Consider the following 21,928-nt stretch of genomic DNA (forward strand, 5'->3'; position numbering starts at 1 on the left):
TCCTAGTCTGAGTGGTATAATAAACTGTGTTGATGTCTTAGAGAATTGTGCTTGATTCTGTGGGCTCTTAATAAATGGCCACGACTGTGAAGATTTATCTACTTCCTTGTTTTGGCATCTTTGAAACTTGTCCCTCCTGGTGCCAGTGGTCTGCACCATTGTGTTGTTCCTTTGATGGAATATGCACTTTTGTGTTTTAGCCTTTGAGTTTTTCTAGAGCTTTCAACCTCGGCAACACTTAACAAGGTTAACTTTCTATCAAGAACATTAATGAAAATGGAAGGTTATGATGACAGGAGAGTACCTCAGTGTAGATAGACATGCTCAAACTATTTAAACGAACAGCCATTACCTTATTGAAAGTACAACATTATTTACTACAACAACAATGATTGCAACAAGTCAAAAATGCCAGCTGTGTCTATCGCAGTGCGGTAGGGCCTTACAAAAGGCACACATCTGTGATAACACCAGTGAAACTTTGAGTACTACCACAATCCTTGTTGACGTAAGTTAAAGGCGACTGCTGGGACCTTTTAAAGTGAAGGGCTAGTTGACTGGCTCTCTGCTAAGAGTGCTGGTAAAGCTGTACTCCTGAAATGTAATCTGCAACTTCTCCCACCATTCATTTTACAGTGTGGAAGCAATGGTGGTTCTTCCTTCCACCTAAGCTAGACCACCTCTACAGGCTTGCACATAGTCCATTCTTCTGTGAAAACAAGGTCAGAGAAATTAAACTGGGCTGGCAACTTTCACAAGTTATTCTGGTTACTGCTGTCCCAACATACTGTACCCCACTTCACTGCTCAGACCCTGCAGTGCAAGACTTTATCACCCAGTCCAAACTGTGAGGAAGAAGCACAAATAAACACACCTTGTTTAAGTATGCCTTTAACCCTTCATTAGTGGGATCCCCACTAAACCCTAAAAAGAGGAATCGGGCTGCACCCTTTAGTCACAGAACCTAGTGTGGGTCCCAAACTGAGAGGACTGATATTCATTTTTAAATGGGCCAAGCATACCCCCAGTTCTCGGGTTTGGAGTAAATATGAAGCTTGACCTAGTAATAAGTCTTACAGAGTGATCTTTGGTAACATATTAGCTTGTTAGGAAATACATAGGCTTGGTGCATTTTGAATGATTTTGCCTGTGTTTTCTTAATGTTAAATATATCTGACTACGGAACCCTGGTTGGATGGGCCTTGTAATAGCTGGTTACTAACTACGTCTTCCAGCTGGCTTTGGTGGTGATGTTGTGGTGTTGTATTTAAAAGCTTTCACATCCCAACAAGTATAGGAGTACATAGGCGTGGGGGATTTCAATAGTTTGTGGTACTTGGTAGAAGGGAAGAGATGGCTTTGCATGGATTCTGAAAGCTACAGGCGTTGGTGTTTGCTATGGAACTGTAATGGAGTGGGTGAAAGGCCGCGGCAGTTACATCTTTGTGAGATAATGCAGAAATAGCTTGTTGAGGTCATGGACAAGGGAAGTGTGGGGCTCCAAGGTTTTGAATTTCGTGCAGTTTTTGCTGTCCAAGAGTAGTTGTATAGCCCAAGCTTGTCACAGTCACTTTAGGTGAAATCACCCGTATATGCTGTTCGTATTTATGAACATTGTAACCATGTTACAGAGTTCATTTGGTTGCTCCAGCATTGCAAGATGTGTATTTCGGGTCACTGGTGAATTACCAGGTCCGGTACTGACAGTGTCAGCAAAGGGCTCATTCCGACGTAGCACTATAGAAAGTTCAGAGGAGGAACCATTCGGAAAAAAAGGTTGCTGAGCTCCTGCCGCTTGTCCATTATTCCTGGACTTCTGTCTTCTGCACATGTGTTAAGAGCCTTCCACTAACCTCCACATGTAGCCACCTTAGATTTGAACACTCAAGCCTGAATTTAAATGAGATACTGTTATATCATGTGTTGGATATAATGCATTCTCTCCCTAGTTGCCATGATACCTGCTGCTCAGCCTCTGTGTGTGATGTCATAGTATGTTTATGTATGCCTGAGAGCTCAGTTGGAGAGAGCGGGCTGAGCAGCAGGAGGCTGCTCCTGGTGGGGCATTGATCTATCATTTACATGACATCTGTAACCTGTAACAGACTATTATCTCCTAATAAATTTCATCTTTAATACTGCGTGATCTGCCTACAGAGGATCATTCTTTTATTGCAACAATGGCAACGAGTCTACGCGTGAAGATGTCAAGTCTACAAGAAACTAAGTGAATTTATTTGTGAAACTAAGAGGAAATAAGTTAATGCCTGCAAGAAAGATGGAAGCCCTGGAAGCCCCATTGGTGTCTGCAACATCAGACAGCCTGCAGTCAAATGAATTGAGGATGGCGTTCAAGCGTTAACCTGTTTACTTTGAAGGCGCATTGGTAAGCCCCTTACTGAGGATTGTATACTGGAGTCAACGAGGTGTGGAGTTGGATTCTTCAGACTCATTTTATGAGTCATACTCGTTAGGAGTGGTCTAGCACCCAGTGACGCACTGCACAGGATTGAAATACTATGATCTTAAGGAGTGTACTAGATAACGTGCCAAAACTGAGGTACTTTGTGGTTTCATTTTGCTTTGACTATTGGAGCTCTTCGTGTGATCGTTGGTGGGAGACGGAGGAGCCGTCATTTGGAGAGCGATGGTGAATTTGTACGTGTATTCAGTAGCGCGTGCCTGCAATGGTAGATTCTTTGTCATTGGCATGTGCAAGGGCATTATTCAAGTTGATTTGGTGCGTGTTTTTGTGGCAGCGCCAGTCCATTTTACCAGTATTAGCGCGTATGGAAAATCCAAGGGATCACAAGAGCACAGGCATAGCTCAAGCAAGAGGTCTTTTCCGGTGGCAGTAAAAGGGCGAACTGATCTCTCACGTCCTTCTCGCCGACGGAGTGCCGGCCCTAGCGTGAGTGGGCCATTTTGAAACCGCATTTTGCCATAGGACTTCATTACTCCGCGGTCCCTACTTAATTGATGTGTAGGATTGTTCTGGCAGGGGCGTGTCCCGACTGGACAGTTGTACTCCAGTATTCAAGGGAGCGTGTGATCCACAACACTCTGCTGTTGGATTAATTGGAGTGTTTGATTGCGTTGGAATTTTAACTGGAGGCAACCTGAGGTAAAGGATCCTGTGTTGTCAATGTTCGGGTGAGGAGTCGCTCACCGGGACTGGGGACAGAATATCAAGTGACTGCATGCTTGGTAACTGCCATGTTTGAGCTCCAGCAGGAAGTTTGGGTGCTTCAGCTGCTCTTGAGGAAATGCAGTTATGCGGGAGGAGCATTTTATATATTGATGCCATGTTTAATTTTCGGCAGAGGGTATTTTTGAATTTGTTTTGTTGAGAAAATGCTGCTGGAAAGCTGGAAAAAAAAGAAACCGCTACTTCTATAGTTAGAAGTGATGACTGTACTGCTGTTTGTTTTAAGTTAGGGACGAGCAAGGGTTGAAAGATACCTTTCCCTGCTGTTTGTAGGCAGAGAGAAACTACATACCGTTTGTATGTGGTTGAAAGAGACTGTTATGTGGTTGTAAGAGACCTATTGTATATGTTCACAAGATGCCCTAATTTGGGCTGAGTTTGGGTTGAGAGATACCCGTTGCTTACGTTTTGTACTAGGATTGAAAGACACCCATTATGTATGTTTATTATTTCTAAGGGGGGTGGGAGAATGTGGTATCGCCTGTGTTGGATATAGTGCATTCTCTCCCTAGTTGCCATGATACCTGCTGCTCAGCTTGTGTGTGTGATGTCATAGTATGTTTATGTATGCCTGAGAGATCAGTTGGAGAGAGCATGCCGAGCAGCAGGAGGCTGCTCCTGGTGGGCATTGATATGGCATTTACATGACATCTGTAACCAGTAACAGGGGCCATTATCTCCTAATAAATGTCATCATAAAACCTATGTGATCTTTCTACAGAGGATCATTCATTTATTGCAACAGATGCATTTAAGCCGTAAACTCCAATTTGACCCCGAAGCAGGATTACAAGCAGACGCAGATTGCGCCTCCCATGGTTGTTTGCCCAGCTGATGTGTGGCAGGTGAAACCTCCAGCAAATCAGTTCACATTCCTGTTCTGCACACCTTGAGACCAGGGAAACCGCATAATCAGCTTCCTATCCCTCATTCCCCAGTCTACAGCTTGAAATCATATACACATTTCATAGTATTATTCATTGCACAAGACTCGACATTAATGAACAGGTGCACAATTTGCACTTGTAAAAGGGCACACGTAATTGGCCCTCGGATTTATATGCATGTTACTTTGGTGCGATCTGCTTCACCTCTGTACATTAGAGAGCACTTTGTAGAGATTTTCATAAAATACAGATCCATTTTGTTTATTTATTTTGAAGTTTTAGAATGTTAAGACACTTCTTTAAACATTGATAATCTTTCTAGCCACGGGGAAAATGTTTGCTGATAAATGCCGACCTTCCTTCGACCTATGTATCTGATGTAAGTGTTGAGATAAATCATTTGTAGTGTTTTTTACTGCACAGCGCCCCTTACTTCGGGTTAGACTTTGAAGCATTAATTCAAATAACATAATCATAGCTCTTCCCTCCTCTCCCACACAGTCCATGTAAACATCCTTTCAGGGTGAAGATCAGGACGCCACTAGGATACAGAGCATTAATGCTGCTAGCTGTGCCCCTAGTCCGGGGAGATGCTGCCTGTAGCCTCCATTCGGTTAATTTTGCACATTCATGCACAACTGCAATTAAGAGCTCTGAGGATGGAGTGTTTAGTTAGAACCCAGGAGTACCTCTCTGCTTTCTCTCTTGTCTGCCCCTGTATATGGCCTATCAGGAATTGTAATGTCTGTTATTTGTGGTGCTCAACAGTACCCACAATAGTTTCAAAGGCAAGCACAATCACAAACACACAGAATACTATACTATAGAAAGCATGCGATAAAATACAGCATTCAGCGGTAGCATAATACAGAAGCTAGGAACACTGTGCAATACAAGGCAATACAGTTTGCAAATTAAGACATTTCTAAGAAACGATTTTTAAACGACAGTTGCACACTGAATAACGGGTCGTGGTTTTTTGTTTGCCTTTTACAACAGCTCCAAAGAAATATTTCAGTTTGCCATTCTAAGTCATGAATGGCAAAGCAAATAAGTAAAAAGAAGAAAAAAATCTTGTAAACAGAAGTATGTGCTTAGGGCCTGCAGAACCATTACATGCAGTCAAATGGATGATTCCAGATATCTCTACCTAATGTTCTCTTCATCTGTCTGCCCAGTACCCGGGAGACCTGGATGTGATCTTCTGTACAGGAGCTCGCCAACTAGACCTGTCTTCTACAGGAGGATTGATGCCCCTCCCTGTGCATTCAGCACAATGTAGTTCCGTCTGGAGGCATAGAAGAGCCACAAGTACACATTAGCATGCAACCTCTTTCTTGCCACATTTCGGTATTAGTCCTTTAACACAGCTGTGACTAGTCCTTTAACAAAGTGTTAATAAAACCTCAGTTCGTAACCCCATTAATCCTCTTACAAACATATGTCTGGTTTTCAACAGTATGCATCAGTGGCGGTGCGTCCGTTGGGGCGTTGCCCCACTAAGCTGGAACAGCCCCAACGCCCCCAATGGACGCAAACTCCTGCAAGGGCATTTACGTTCCAATCCAGCCAGAAAGTCCTTTTCAGTTTCTCTGAGTGCGCGTCGCAGTCTGTGGGTGTGTGTGTGGGGGCGGGGCTGCCGCTGACGTGGAAATAGCGGCGCGCAGCAGTCCAGCAGACAGCAGTGCGCAATGCGCATGTCAAGTTTTGGGCTCTATTCTGGAATCCTGGCCCGAACATGCGCACACGTGTGTGTGTGTGGCACTTAGAAACTTTGACTACTACAGTGGTGACTGGGACCCGAGGGTGCATCTCATAACGCAGCCCCCCGGGTCTCATTATGGGCAGGGACTAACCCTGCTCTTAAGCCAATTCTGGCGCTGCTGGCACAGTGGCGCTGGTAATGCAGCGCCAGGGTTGGCTGAGTCTATTCACCGCAGCGCGCGCAGTGCAGCAGTCGAGTGAGTCATGGTGCGCCGTACGTATGGTATGGCCAATCACACTGCGGCAATGTGAAGCCATGCAGTAGTGATTGGTCATTTCAGTCTCTCTCTACGCTGTCGGCGCACCACGTCACCGCGCCAGTGCCTGCCACACGACACACACGAGACGACACACTCGAGGTGCGAGAAGTCACGGTCGGAGAGAGTCCCGAGTCGGAGCGAGCACGACGAGCAGACGAGACACAGTGCAGCAGCCAGCAGCGAGTCAGTAAGTTTTGACTCTAGTATGTATCACTCACTATAATGTGGAGGCTTAAAGCTTTTGTATTTTGTAATGTGTACACTGTACAGTACACCGTCACCGAGCCCTTCGACTGAGGCCCAGTCCCTTACACATAAGAACCCCTCTCTCTCCTCACTTGCACTTACCCAGCACTCTAGCCAGCCGGCGGTCCATGCTCTGGCCTAAAAATGCTTTCTTCATACACCGGACTGCTCCAGCCCCTCCCGTCACAGCACGAAGATCCCTCCTTGCACCCAGGTTCGACTGTACAGTTCCAAGACAATTCCCCTCCACACCCCGGCCCCCACCTCCACTCTTCAACTTATTCTCAATTAGGATCCAGGAATGTGCTCTTAAAAGTGCAGTCCACACCCTAGCAACAGGCAAAATAACAGCACCCTCGGTGAGCCCAGGCCAGGCAGGGCCAGTCCCTGCTCTGAGGTGCTTCCGGTAGGAGGTATCGACCAACTCATAGGCACGAGGGCTCCCATTTGGGGTATTTTTGCTTCATTCTGTTATCTTACACACTAGTCCCAATTTAAATTGAAAAAATACACACAAAAGTAGTTATCTACAAGTGTTTCTATCCCCCAAAATACCTCTACAGAAAAATCTGACACTATCTTTATCGGGCTGAAAATGCATTTTTTTTAAATGATTAGTTAATTTCCATCCTAAATATCAGAGCTTCCTTTCCATTTCTATACCCTTTTGTCATTTTGACAGAATGAAATAAATCTGACTAACATAAAACCCTGCCCCCGGGACAAGAGAACGGGGGTGTGCGACTGCGACTCACCCTTTGGGGCAGACCTAGGGCAGATGGAGGGGTGGGTGAGGCCCCCTTCCCGCCTCCAGTGGTGGTCGGACAGGGGCCTGTGTGTGTGGCACAAGGCATATTAGGAAGAAGTGCGCTGCTAGCGTGGAGGAGTACAGACGGCACAGCGAGAGAGCATAACATCACACAACACACACTAAGTAGTATAACAGAAAGCTAATTAAATACGAGGAATGCTCCCAATCCTGCTGTCAAGTACGAAGCGAGGGGATGCGCCCAAGAGAAGGGGAGAGCAAACAGAGACAGATGGAGGGAAAGGGCGCAGAAAAAGACGTGGGAGTAAGAGTGTAATGAACCGCAAGAGGGAGAGAAGAGAACGGGGGAGGCAAAGGGGAGACAGGAAGTGAAAACAATAGTGACAACAGAGAAAAAGGGGACAACGGAGTAGAGATAAAAAAGGATGTAGAAAGGAATGGTGAAGCGGGGGGCAAAAGAAAAGACAGGGGAGAGAAACGAGCGTATGAAGTGCAAAAGTGAGAGACTACAAGACAGAGAGGGGTGAGATGGGGTAGGACAAGGTCAATAAGATGAAGAGGAAGGAAGAAAGCAATTACGAGCGAGTAGAATGAGGAGCACGCAAGAGGAAGAGAGAAGAGATGCGAAGAGAGGGAAATGTTGTTATAGATGTAAATGCAGAGATGAGAGGAAGTGTGAACGAGCGAGGAAGGAAAGGGGCAAGGAATAAAATAAATAGAGGAGGGGAGACAAGAAAATGGAAATACGATGGAACGAAGGTAAACTGGAAAGGAAGGGAGTAAGAAAATAAGGCAAGAAAGGAGAAGGGCAGAGAAGCAAACAAAGATCAGAGGAAGGGCTCAAAGAAAGTAAACTAAAAAGTGGACAGGGGGAGCTTGATGGCGAGAAAGCTGGAAATTTGCTTGAAAATGCACCATTTTTCCACTCTTTTTTCAAAATATTCTCGGGATGGGGGGGGGGGGGGGAGAACCCCCCTCCCCGAGCCCTCCTCATGACAGTCGTGCTTGTGCGCTTCGCACGGGATGCAACACTCAACAGCTTTTACGCCCCCCCGCTTTCAAATGTCACCAGCCGCCCCTGCTTACTAATGGTCGGTGATCAGTGCGAATAGTGACAGGTCTGCCCCCAAACAAAAGCACAAAAGTGTTCCAAACCCCAGGCCAAAGTCTCCCTTTCAATAATGGGGTATTTACTTTCAGTGGGAGATAAGAATCTAGATGCAAACAGAATTATACTTTCACAACCATCCTGCTTCTTTTGCGATAAAACAGCACCCAGTCCTTTATCACTGGCATCAGTAGTTAAATAGCAATCAGAGTTTGGGTCAAAACTGCTGAAAGCTTTCACTTTTTCAAGGTCATGTAGCCATTAGCGATGTACGAGCCAAGTTTTCCAGGGTACGTCCACTTATATGAAAGATACGATGGAGGGTAATTAAATATGTATATAACCCTCTTCCAATGATGAAGATTGCGGTGACAGCTCATACAAAAAACAAAAAAAAATGAGTTTCCTAGCAGAAATCTACGTGGGGTCGAATCAAAATAGTCAACAATTGTAATGATGGCTCCGCAGCATAGGTAGCATTTCCAAGAGGTTATTGCAGATAGGCCTGGGCTAAAATTCCGTTCCGCTCGCGGAAATTGCGATAATTTGACATTTTCACGTTCTGCGGAGAGCGCGAAAATGTCAATTTCCGCAATCCGCATTTTACCGGCAATTTTTTGCTTGCTCGCGCTGTAAAATACGTTCTCGAGTGCTCGCGATCGCCTTACCTGAATCCCCGCGTTCGCGACAAGTTTTCCCGATCTGGTCGCGTTCTCCACGAGATGTTGGATTGTTGGTGGCCATTTGCGCTGTCTCGCAACAGTTTGCGCCCGCAATAACGTCATTCGTCGCGCGATCACGTCTTTCTTCTCGCGATCATGCACCGAGAGACAAGTGAAAACAAGATGGCCGCGCCCGCGAGCAACCGCATGGGTAAGTTGGCGAGCCGCGACCACGCAGAAAATACCGCGAACGGCCGGGGAAAAAACGTCCGCATCTTCGCGATATTTCCGCGTGTTTGCGGAGATTTTTTTTGGGGGGGGAATAACATTTTATTGATTTTGTCAAGTATACAAAAATATTCACATTTATGTCCGCAGCACCATAGCACACCAATATGAATAACATAAAGAAGATTGCATTCACAATGTTAACACTTCTCTGAGTTCCTTCCGTCTTAATGTCAGGTCTACCAACGGGGATGTGCATAGGGACCCTCTATAGCTATTCCACGCCTTCCATTTCTTTTCCCACTTTCTAGGGCACCCTCTAATGATAAACACTTCTTTTTCAGCTATCATGCATCTGTCGAGCTCCTGTACCCACACTCTTATGGATGGTGCCCAAACAGCCTCCCATTGGTGTGCTATCTCTCGCTTGATCAAAGTGAAGCCCAGCGTTACCATCTGCTGCTCGATCTCAGCGAGGTCTATGGCTTCCCATATATTAAGTAGGCCTATCCGAGGCGTGAGGGTCAATGTTTTCCCCATCGCGGTTTGAAGCTTAGTCGCCGCCCCCTCCCAAATTGGTTTGATCGCAGGGCATTCCCAGACCATATGATAGAACGTGGTCTCCTGCCGACATCCCCTGCTACACAGTGAATCTTCCTTGGCCCCTATTCGTGCTAGGACCACCCCTGTCATATAGGACCTATGGAGAATCCGTAGTTGGATCAGTCGGTATCTAAGGATAATCGCCGCCCGTCTAGGAGACATCAGTGCCTCCATCCAGTCCTCTTCCTCAAGGGGTCCTATGTCCTGTTGCAACTTCTCTCGAAGCCCCTCGAATGTATCAGGGAGGTTATTGCAAAGCTTTTTGTACGTCAGGGAGATGGCCTTCGATTGCAGTTGGCCATCTAAGAGTCTGTCCTCCAGGGGTGAAACGTCTGGAATGTTATGCACGTCAGTAAACGCCGTCCGGAGGGCATGTCGAACCTGAAGGTAGCGAAATAGCTCACTTTGCGCCATGTGGTAGGTTCCCTGAAGTTCCTCAAAACTGAGGATGGCACAGTTTCGTATCAGATCACTGCCCTTTGAGATGCCAATCAGGTCCCATTTGTTGAACCCTGGCTGGAGACAAAGGGTACCGAGTCCTTGGGCTTGCCATAGTGGTGCCGCCTTGGTGAGGGTATTCGCCCATCCCAGGTGAGAGTTCGCTCGGCGCCAAATACAGACTGTATGGGCCATTGGGCCCATAAATGTCGGTTTCCTGCCTTTGGATTAGAGCGCTCCCAGATAGCCTGCACGCCCCGTTTGGTAGTTATCTAATATGAACGCTGGGTCGTGGGGGGGGTTGGTATATCCAATGATTTACCACTACCAACTGCGAGGCCCAGTAATATAATTTCAGGTCTGGCAGGGCTATACCGCCATCGTACCACCCTTTGGTAAGCTTTCTCATCGATATCCTGGGGCCTCCTCCGTTCCATAATAAAGTACCGATCTCGCCCTCCACCGCCGTAAAATAGGCATCTGGAACTTTGTTGGGGCAGTTTTGAAGGACTTATAGGAAACGTGGGAGAGCAAGCATTTTGAAGAGGGCAGCTCGGCACACCAGGGAGAGTGGCAGGGACCGCCAATGCTCGACATCAGACTTCAGCCGGGCCAGTGGGGGGGGCAGATTATTGTAGTAAAACAAAGCCGGGCTCGCCGTAACATATATTCCCAAGTATCGAAAACCATCTTCTGCCACCTCCAGCTTACAATCAGCCGGGAGGGGAGGGACCCTCCCATGGAGCATATATAATATGGATTTGGTCCAGTTGATGGCGTATCCGGATACTTACCAAAATTGGTAAATATGTCTAATACCACCCTGATGAACCGATAGGGGGAGGCCAGATAGAGTAGGATATCATCTGCATAGAGTGATATTTTATCTACCAAGTCCGGTGCCCATTGCAACCCTCTTACCATGATGTCCCGCCGAATCCATGCCGCCAGTGGCTCAAGCGTGAGAGAATATTAGCGGCGAGAACGGGCAGCCCTGCCGGGTTCCTCTTTGGAGCCGGAAGGCCCTGGACGTATGATTGTTAACCCGTATTTGACCCCATATGTCTTCATAGAGTAATCGTACCCACTTTAAAAACTTAGGACCGAACCCGAATCGCACTAGTACCTCAAATAGATATGGCCACTCTATGGAGTCGAAATCCTTGGAGGCATCTAATGATAGGATCACCGCATCCTCCTCCAAGAAGCTTTTCCGGGCTAGGACGTTCTGAAGTCGACGAATGTTTAATGCCGTATTCCTCCCTGGCATGAAGCCAGATTGGTCCGGGTGTACCAGAGAGGAGATGACCGCAACCAACCTGGTAGCCAGTACTTTCGCAAGAATTTTGGCTTCTACACTAATCTACACTAATCAAGGAAATAGGTCTATATGACCCGCATTCGTCCCCGGGCTTTCCGGGTTTGCAAATCACAACTATAGTTGCTAGACGTTGGTCAGGCGGGAGTCTGCCCGCTTCACAGCTTTCGTTGTACATGGCCCGGAGATGTGGGGCTATCTGGGAGCTCGTCACTTTAAGGAACTCAATAGGGGTGCCATTAGGTTCGATCGCCTTGCCTCACCGAATATGGGCAATGGCTTTCTGGATTTTCTCATCTGAGAGGTCACTATCCAGGGAGTGTCAATCGTCTTCGGATGGCTGGGCAGGACGCTATCCGCGAGAAGCTGGCGGGAGTTCTCTGCAGTGTATGTGGTGGATGGGGAGTAGACTTTCTCGAAGTAATCCACAAACGCTTCTGCTATGTCTTTGGGGTGTGTAATCGTCTCCCCATTGGGCAAAGCCAGTCTCTGGACCCATCTATCTCCGTGATCCCTCTTCTCTAACCATGCTAGTATCCTGCCCGTCTTGTCTCCCAGTTCATATAATCTATGCTGCATATTCAGATGTTTAGTCAGCATATGCTCCCTCGTCTTCAGCTTGTACTCCTCCCGCTTAAGTGCGAGGCGATGTAGAGTATCATCTGCGGGGTTGGGGGCATTTTCAGCCTCCAATGTTGAAAGCTCATCCTCCAACTGGAGAAGCGTTCCGCGTTTATTACGCAGATATCCGGTCTTCAATGCTAAGGCCCGCCCCTTCAGTACTACCTTAAATGCCTCCCAAATAGTAAGTGCTGAATCCACCGACCCCAGGTTTTTGTCAAAATAATGCTTGGTACTATTACAGAGGTCCTCTTTGATATCAGGTATCTTTAACAACCATGGGTCTATCACGATCATGGTCCGGGGTTGTCGTTCCCAGTGCGTGTATTCGACCCACACCGGGGAGTGGTCAGAGATCCCTCTCGGGAGGACCCGAGGTTGCGAAAAACCTCCTGCTGTGGTCGCATACGTCAGGAAGTAGTCAATGTGGGATGAGCTCTTGTGTGCGTTTGAATAGTAAGTGAACCGCGGCACTGTCAGGGGCGTCTCGCGTCCGACATCTACGAGGCCCAACGCCCTTCATGAGGTCTCGCATGAGCCTATTCGGTGTAACCCCTGGCCTCTGCGGATGTCTGTCAGTAGTGTCGTCAATAGTGAGGTTATAGTCTCCTCCCAGAATCGGGGTACCTGCGGGGAGGTCCATTAATATCTTGCCCAAATCTGCTAGGGCGACTTTACCTAATGCTGGTGGAAGGTATACTGACACAATATTTAATGCTCTCCCTTCCCATTGAGCCTCTTAAACAGCAAATCTACCCTGAGGGTCAGACCATGGTTTGCGGAGATTTTTAACATTTTCGCGTCCACCCCTAATTGCAGATAAGGAACAGGCGAGAGCCAGGCATACAGCTTCCACTCCAAGGCACCAGCAATAACTAAATGTCTTGGACTGGAACCAACCTTGGAACACAAAGGCATTCCATGCCTCGCTCCACGCCACGCTCCTAAATAAAGCACAATCCAACACAAACCCTCAGTACCGGTTATTGTCATCCAAAGGTTGCAAAATCTGACCTGGGCCCACATCAGTTCCCCCCCCCCCCCCACATCAACTTCTGCTGAAATTCCCAGTTAAGACAAGGTGTCAGACTTGACTCAGTTTCTCTGAGTTCCATGCTAGAGGAGTGCCTCAGATTTGTAGGTTTATGGAATCAATGAGTGTGACTGAAACACTATGAACAAGAATTAAGCATACAATTCTGACTGACTGAAGACTTTATTGCTTTACAAATCCAGTTGCACTGCAGGCAACCAGTTGAGTATGTCACTGCTCTAGAGCTCATCTCCTTATGCTAGTGTAAGAATGACTGATGCACTTCATAGATCGCTAGTAACACAACATAACCTATTTAATCTCCCCTCCTGTTCCCTTTTAATTGCAGAGCTACACTTTATTTACAATGGAAGAAATTTAAGGCAATTCAAATTTACTTGAAGGAAGGGTTGGATTTTGTGCATTTGTGCAGTGAGATTTCAGATGATTTTTCACCTTTAACCTCTTGTGCTCTGATTCAACTTTAAAGTGACCTTCAACAGTACTATATATGGCGTCAATGTGCAGTGACATTACTTTTTAAATTGACCCCTGCTGACCATTACAGATAAACTCAAACGTGCTTTCTTGTTTTTGTCCACATTCTAAAGAGGAAAAGGAAACTGGTTCTTTAAATGGGCAAGCACTGAATTTTCAGATTGGCAGTGGCAAAAGTGCTTATTTTTCTGGGTAAACGAGACACTTTTGACAAGATTCTTACTGTATAACCGATGGATACTTATTCCCACAAGTTCCTCACCATATGAATATTCCAAGGTGCCAGACTGGATCCAAAAATATTTCTCCTAAGATTAGCTCTCCTGCTCTTGTCAGGTGGTGCCATCTGACTGCCATTGCCATAACACACCTGCCCCTTAATCAGTCAAACAGCATTTGTAAAGTGCAACACTGTCACCCCTAGGGGTATCTGGATGCTGTGTCTTCGTCGAAGAGCCACGTCTTGAGCCAAGTCCGCCAGCAAGGAGGCTGCACAGAGATGGAGGGGAAGGTCGTTTCAGGTCTTGGCAGCGATGAAGGAGCGGCCAGCGCTGCGAAGGATTTGGGGGGGTGTATGTGAGGGTGAGTGAAGAGGAGCACAGGTATCTAGAGGATTAGCAGAAGTACATTTGATGGCTGGTGGATGTTCAGTCGATGGTTGATGTAGGCAGGTCCTAGGTCATGAGGATCTATGTAGACGTGCGTGAGGTTCTTGAATTTCATCTCTTCTGGATGGAGAGCCAGTGGAGGTCTCTCGTGGGGGCAATACAAGTTAATTTGGGGAGGTCCAGGATGAGTCTGGCTGCAGCATTTTGTACAGTCTGTAGTCTTTTGAGGAGCCGGATGGAGATGTCCGTGTAGAAGGCATTGCTGTAGTCGAGGCGGCTGGTGAGTAGGGCCTGAGTGACGTCTTTTTGGAGTTGGTTGGGATCCATCTGAAGATTTGATGGAGCATGTGAAGTGTGTGGATGCAGGAGGAGGGGACTGTGTTCATTTGTCGTTTTTATGATCAGTTGGCTGTCGAGGATGATGCTGAGCTTGTATGCATGGTTGGTCGGTATGGCTGTAGGTCCGAGTTCTGCCGGCTACCAACTGTAGTCTCATGCGGAGGTGTTCTTCCCGAAGATCAGTACTTCAGTTTTGTCGGAGTTGAGTTGGAGTCTCTAATCCATTTGGCTATGTTGATCATGGCGTTGCAGAAGTTGGTTTTGGCGGTGGAGGGTTATTCGGTGAACAAGATGATCAGTTGAGTATGATCTACGCATGAGACTATATTGAGTCTATGGGATCTGAAGAAGTCTGCGAGGGGTGTCATGTAGATATTGAACAGGGTGGGACTAAGGGATGATCCTTGTGGTATGCCACATATGAGATCTTTGGGTGTGGAGGTGAAGGGAGGTAGTTGAATGCTCTGAACTGATGACAGTGGCGTGGATAGGGCACTACCTGGTGTGCTGGCTTCAGTTCCTGTTTTTCTGCCCTTTACTGACACAGGTCCAGAATACTTTTTAATTTTTTACTGAATGTCATATCTTCATTGACCCGTAGGTGATGGAGGTCATATGCACATGTTGCGCCCTAAGGTGTCGAGTTTTCGTCTGTTGACAATATAAACCAATGTCCCTCTCCAATCCTCACAACCTACGCTTGTGCTGCCTAGGCAGATAATGATCCCTTCAGTGTGATTCCTGCATCTACAGGCATCCAAAGGCCATCGGAGAGGAAGTGGACAAGTTGTTCCTTGCCCAGGCCCATGAGTATTTTCTACACCATCTACCATGACCTTACAGTAAAGTGTTTTTTTCTTTTTTTCTTTTAAACAGCTTGTCAGGTAATTCTAAATTATAGTGCATGTTCTCAGATCCACCCCCTCGGCCTGGGACGACTCCTGGTAACCGACCGCACTAGGAACAGCTCCAACACTCACCGACCACACACGCAGCCTAGGGGTCATCCTCGACTCCACCCTCTCCATGACAAAGCAGGTCAACGCCATCTCCTCCTCCTGCTTCAACACCCTCCGCAAGATCTACAAGTAGATCCCCCCCGAAACGAGAAGAACTGTCACCCAGGCCCTCGTCCGCAGCAGGTTGGACTACGGAAACGCCCTCTACGCAGGAGCCCCGGCCAAACTCCTGAAACGACTTCAGCACATTCAGAACGCCTCTGCACGCCTGATCCTTGACACCCCTCGCTGCAGCCACATCACATCCCAACTGAGAGACCTGCACTTGCTCTCCGTCAGCAAGAGGATAACCTTCAAGCTCCTCACCCATGCACACAAGGCACTCCACAACACCGGACCAGCATACCTCAACAGACGACTCAGCTCCTACACCCCACCCGCCAGCTTTACTTTGCCGACCTCACCACAGTCCCCCGCATCCAAAGAGCGACCTCCGGCGGTAGATCGTTCTCCCACCTCGCCGCCTTTACAAATGCTATGATTGATTGATTTTAGGGGAAAATGCACAAGCGCTGTACTACTGTTTAGGAGTGTATGGTGCACAAAGTTAGAGAGCTAGCAAAAGAGGACAGTAAAAAATAGGGTGGGCCACCACAAAAATAGTGTCCTTACTAAGAAAATATTTGCCTGACCCCCACATACCTGCACCACTGGACCTGATTAGGATCCATTCTGACCTTGTTAGGGAGGGTTTTGATGTTTAAAAGTAGATTCTGAAATGCGGACGTGACGCAAGTAACACTGTGGCATGCTCTATGGCAACAGCAGTGCTCTTGCCTAGGCATGGTTTGATGTTCTCAACAATATTTCCAGAGACTTCCAGGCCTTGTTGATAGATATCCCTTTTGATGCTGAGCAGCCCTTTGGTGAGAAAGCAGACTCCATCATGGGGATGGCCTCTGCATCAAAACATTTTCAGCAGTAGCACATTTGATTTTGCGCCTTTTAAAGAGGCAGCTCTTCCCAAATAGTCTTCTCAGCTGCTGCAGACTCAGCAGTTTTTACTCTGCTTACAAGACAGGAGTATCAAAAGGTGTTGGCAGGAGTGGATCTGCTGCTACAAAGCCACTCTGATTCGCCCTCCTTTGACCATTGATGTCCGTGATCATGGTAGCAGCCCCTGCCTTCTTGTAAGAAACGGCTGTCGAGGTGATGCAAAGGTTGAAAGGGGTGCAGTATATGATTCTCTCTACTTCCTGGTCTCAAAGTGCAGGGTCCTTAGTCCTATTTTGAATTACAGGAACATCTTTGTTCATCAGGAGGAGTTCAAAATGCTAGGCAGTTTCAAAGGGGGTGCAGATTCTTGGTCCTGGCCCCCAAGAAATGGAACCCCCTACCAAATGAAATTTGCCTGATTACCTATTTAATCCCATTCAGAAAAGCATTAAAGACATGGCTTTTCAGGCAGGCTCTCAATTGATGAGCTACAGTTATTTACCCCCTCAATCGCAATTCTTAAACTGTAGCACCAAGTTACCTTCGAGTAAATGATGTGCTTTATGAATAGTAACTACCATAAAACGCTTGGAGCTACCTGTGATGGCTTTTCTGCCGCCTTAGAGGATTTTGACACTTAGGATATGATCCTGATGTTTTGGACACCGGTGCCCATTCAGGTCTAGAAACTTCTGCCTCTTTGTTCCCTATGCCTGATTGAGAAGGAGGTCTCTTCGTTGATGCTTCAGGCTGCAGTGGTCCCAGCATCATCAGTCTCAGTTCAGGTGGAGATGTTCTCATGGTGCTTCTGAATCTTGAAAGGTGCACATTTTCTTTCAGTGTCACGCCCTTTGTGTCCTCCACAGACACTGTTTATTTGTGGCAGATAGTTTAATTTGTTTAATCACATTCAGAGAACGCAAGCCCAGTCAGCCAACCTATCTCTAAGCAACAACTTATCACATTATAAACACCCAAAGCCGAACCGTCACTAAACATTTTCCACCTTCACCCCCAAGCCCTCATCCCACCACAACTCTGCCACGCCATTGCTTCCTTGACTCTTCATATTGAGTTCACCCTGACACCCTTCCACCTTCACTGTAAGCTGTTGTATATGCCCTTTGCCTTTATGTCCTCTACCCCTCCTCACCTGTACACTATGAAACTCCTATTGTTGTTGCATTGTAACTAGGATTGCTCTCATACATTTTCACATTCCACAGAACCCACTATTTTTCTACCAGTCAAGGTGGGTTTTTTAAGTGTGTGCTTCTTGTTGTTCCCTACACGTGCTAAAATGACATAACACGAACTTTGCAGGGGCTCAAAATCCCAAGTTTAACTACTACACTGCCTCATAGACTGAGCCCCAGAGTTAATGTAATCGGTGGTCTAGGAATTCCTGCGCCACTAGGTGAGCTCAAAATATGTGCGGATCTAAGCTTTCACATGGTGACTATTTTTCTGCACAGACCTGTTACTCTAGAGCCTTGTTATTTTTGCAGTACCCATATTACAGTTTGCTACCCAAAAAGATTTTTGTGTCTTTATTTCCCCCCCCCTAACTTCAGACTTTAAAACATGTTATGGACTTGGAGGTAACTAGTATATCATAACAGGTTTTGAATTTTGTACCTTCATGCAGGTATTACAAATACATATCCTTACAGATTTCCTGAAGCATCTGGGAACAGTTCTCATGAATTAACACACTAGCTTGTGATATAAATTTCAGTTCATGTTTTGTCGTCCAGTTTTTCTATTTTTCACATCCCACTTGGTTGCACATTATTGAGGTGGACATTTATTTGCAGTTTGGGAATTACTCTGGCCACTCCTTTAAGTACCAATGGAGGCAGAGTTGAAGGCATTGAAGAATACCACTATCACGTTGCAGCATAATTACAACCTTGAATGTGTTAACCATTTCTCTTTTCAAGATTTGGGTGGAAGGTTATGTGGAAGAGCACCCAAGGGTACAAAGAGTCTCTCACATTCAGGGCCACTCATCCTGGGAGACAATGTCGGCAACAGCCAAGGGAGCCACAGGTTCCCACCTGTTTATATTCGAGTGAGTGCATACTTAAAATTAGGGTTTACAGCCTGCAAGTGATGTGTTGGTGACTGCAAGAATGGTGCATGTTACCTTAAAGAATTCAGAGAATTCTGTCTGAGCACCAATTTTATTTTTCAGGTATTTAAGCTATGGATCTGGTCCTAAACGGTTCCCTCTGTCAGATGTCCTACAGTATGCCTTGGAGTTTGCTTCTAGTAAGCCAGTGTGTACTTCGCCAGTCGATGATCTCGATACCACTACTGGTGCTCCACCTGGGGGTTCAGTCACAGCACACTCACTGCCAAGGTAAAAACCAAATAATGAACACCATATTGTGAAATGAATTTACGTTTCATCAGACATCTCTTTTACACAACTCTATTTTTAGTGAAGTTGAACTTATGGTAATAAGGCTGAACCTGTGCTTGATGTTGATCTATAAATGCAACAGATGTCCTAAGTGTGCACACACGCTCAGTTCTTTGTTTAAAGACTGTTCACAGCTGATTACTCCTATCCTTAAATCCAACCATTGCTTTCCAAATACTGCTCTTTTCTGTAACTAGTCTATAAATCTTTGGTTTGGTCTGAATTTTTCCCCCCAATGCTTTTTTTGTCAGATCTCTTTGCTTTTTATTCCTCTTTCACTAAAAATGTATTTTGTGTCTTCATGAACGCCTCTTCCCATAGGAATATACTCGTTTGTCTTTTTGATTATTTGCAACAGCGGTTTGTTTTTCCTCTATCATGTCACCGTCCTCCCTTGCATCCTTTAGTGCTCACACTGGTTCCATATCCCATTGTAAGCTAGTGCTCTTTCCTAATTCTGTTCATTTTTTATAAGGGCACACATGGAGGCCACTTTAAAGCATATCGCTCCTGTTTCTTCTGATGTAAATTGTCCTTTGTGCCCATGCAGAATCATCGTACTTGTCTCCCCTTCTGAGGATAATCTAACCTGGTGTCCATTCTCAATCATCCATTTTTCTACTAACCTAAGCAGAACTCTGTTGATGGCTAAAATACAAAAAAGTAATTCCTGGCTTCTTTAGGAGGAGCAGCTGCTCCTTTGCTGTTTGTGATTAAAGAGCAATGCTGTACATGTGGTTTGAGGAGAGTCCACATTTTAAATTGACCGAGTCTGTGAAACCAGGAAACCTGCGATCAAACCCAATCCAATTTTGGTTGCTCTGAGCACCCTTAACCGTGACCAGAATCACCATAGAACCCACAAATCCTTCTGTTCTACAGATTCAGAACCAGAATTTGGTGAAATCCATGTCTCGTTTCTCAAAAAGGCAATTTGTTGTGTTCAGCAACGTGTGCTATGACTTCATTCCGGTCCCCAGTTGCTGAATTGTGCTGCCTGATTCCTGAGACACTAGCTGGCAGTCATTTTGGGATATCTCAGAATTACAAAACCTAATTACAGGCTGCCTGAAAGCATTCTATCAGGCACCAGTGCAGCATCAATTGTTTTAGATTTGGTCATGGTATTCTAATAAGATGTAGATAATGCATGGATTTGGCTTCCCACCTGCCTAGGTCTGTTCTTCTGTTTCAGTTATTTAGGCTTTGCCAGAGTAAGTACATTGAGCGTCCCATGCAAATTATTTTTGCCCTTTCTAGATTTTTAAAGCTAAAGGCAAGATAGCTTTCTGGAAGACACATTAAAACAAGGGAACATTTGAAACGGATGGTGCAGTGTCACAAACTTTGATAGTGTACTTAAATATTTATGTGCCCTCCCACTTTTATATCAATGAAAGGTCATATGCATGTAGGTAATGTCAGTGATATTTGCCTCTCTAGAAGTTTGTGTTTAGAACTCAAAAGGTACCAGTTGGCAAATTGCCAGTTGTTGTGCACTCCAGAGGGACCGTTGTCCTGTGCTCTGTCTTTAGTTATAACGTGGATAAAGCCAGTGGTTTTTAGCAGTACACAGAAGCTGTCAAAGAACAAGCAAACAAGAATTCTGTGTTTTAGCAGCCACTGCTTAGAGTTGTAGGAGAGAGGAGAAACCCTACTTGTGTGACTGTGCGTTAATCTGGATCTGCCTGCATGTACATTCTGGATTAAAAATTCAGGCAATGTTTCATTTTGTAAGTGCTACCTTGCTGGATAGTAGGGTATTTAAAAATCTTGTATCTTGAGACTTTGGACCCGTAGCTCTCTCTTAGCTCATGGAACAGCAAGGAGGATATGCAAATTGCAGCCTTTCTCTAGCAAGCAAGGTTTTTCATGGCAGCAAAGTGGTCCTTACTATTCGTCCCTCTTTTAAGCACAATTATTTTGTATTTTTATATGGACCTGCAAATTTCCTCCGTTTAGTATTTTGATGCTTAAAGCAAACTAAGCTGTCTTTAGGGCAAGATGGTCATCATATCTTATCTTGTTCAGGCAAAATGTGCCAGGATCACAAATAAGCTTTTAGAGTTGCCTGTGCAAATGTGTTGATTCGTACTCAACTGTATCCCCGAGTGTTTGTAACATAACTAAGGGTTTTCACCTAGCACTATCACTAGCACCTCCCCTTGGTCTCTAAAGCAAACCAAAAATATTTAATGTTGGTACTTGCTTTCAGGCACACAGAAATGTTGGTGGTTTTTTAATGACACTTTTTCTTTTCTGTGGCCTCTGTGTTCTGCAAATCTGCTGGTAGGCCTTAGTCCCCTGGGTTTGATGAACGCTGTACATTAGAATTATGCTTCAGAGCCAGTGCTTTGTCTCCTTCAGCTATGCGGAGGAATGTGTTTTTGGTATTGATTTGTCCTGCATTTGGTAACACGCTGTATGTCTCTGTAGTGACCTAGACTAGAATTTCAGTTTCTTTTTTTACTAGCGCCCTCACTCCCCTTCGCAAAACTTCACTCCCCATCCAGGTTTTTGAATGGATATAAATCTTTATTGTGGCATAGAAGATGTGCTTCTAGTGGGGTGTGGTAAATATCACAATTCCCTCTGCCCCTTTTCTGCAGGTTGACCCTTTGGGCCTTGCTGCTGTTGGTTCTGTACCACTGGTTCAGATGAGCCCATAGAGCATTATATTCAGGGAAGCTAGCTATAGTATTGGAGGGGTCATTGCTGCTGCCAGACTATATGGGCCCCTTTGTACCAATACTTCTCAAATAGATTTCTTACATTTCTCTATGCCTTGGAAATAGTCCCCAGAACCCACATCTTTTTCTGGGTGCATCCCATTAGTCTGGAAGGAGAAGGATGTAGGATAGGAGTAGAAGAGCCACTGTTGTTGATCACTTGAAGTGTTACATATATCCATATATATTTGTTAGTATTTTATTTATACACAACGATGGCTTGCTT

At 45.8% G+C, this 21,928-nt stretch overlaps 1 protein-coding gene across 3 annotated transcripts in view; it reads left to right on the top strand.

Moving 5' to 3' along the window:
• The window catches only part of USP25 (ubiquitin specific peptidase 25), a 439,609-nt gene that overhangs the window by 197,662 nt on the left and 220,019 nt on the right, over positions 1 to 21,928 (top strand). For all 3 annotated transcript variants that reach the window (XM_085623051.1, XM_085623052.1, XM_085623053.1), the window contains exon 13: positions 18,743 to 18,910. In XM_085623051.1, coding sequence (XP_085479177.1) covers positions 18,743 to 18,910 — 168 coding nt within the window. The remainder of the gene's footprint in view (positions 1 to 18,742; positions 18,911 to 21,928) is intronic.

The sequence above is a fragment of the Triturus cristatus genome, chromosome 8 (genome assembly GCF_964204655.1).
Source record: "Triturus cristatus chromosome 8, aTriCri1.1, whole genome shotgun sequence".
Lineage (NCBI taxonomy): Eukaryota > Metazoa > Chordata > Amphibia > Caudata > Salamandridae > Triturus > Triturus cristatus.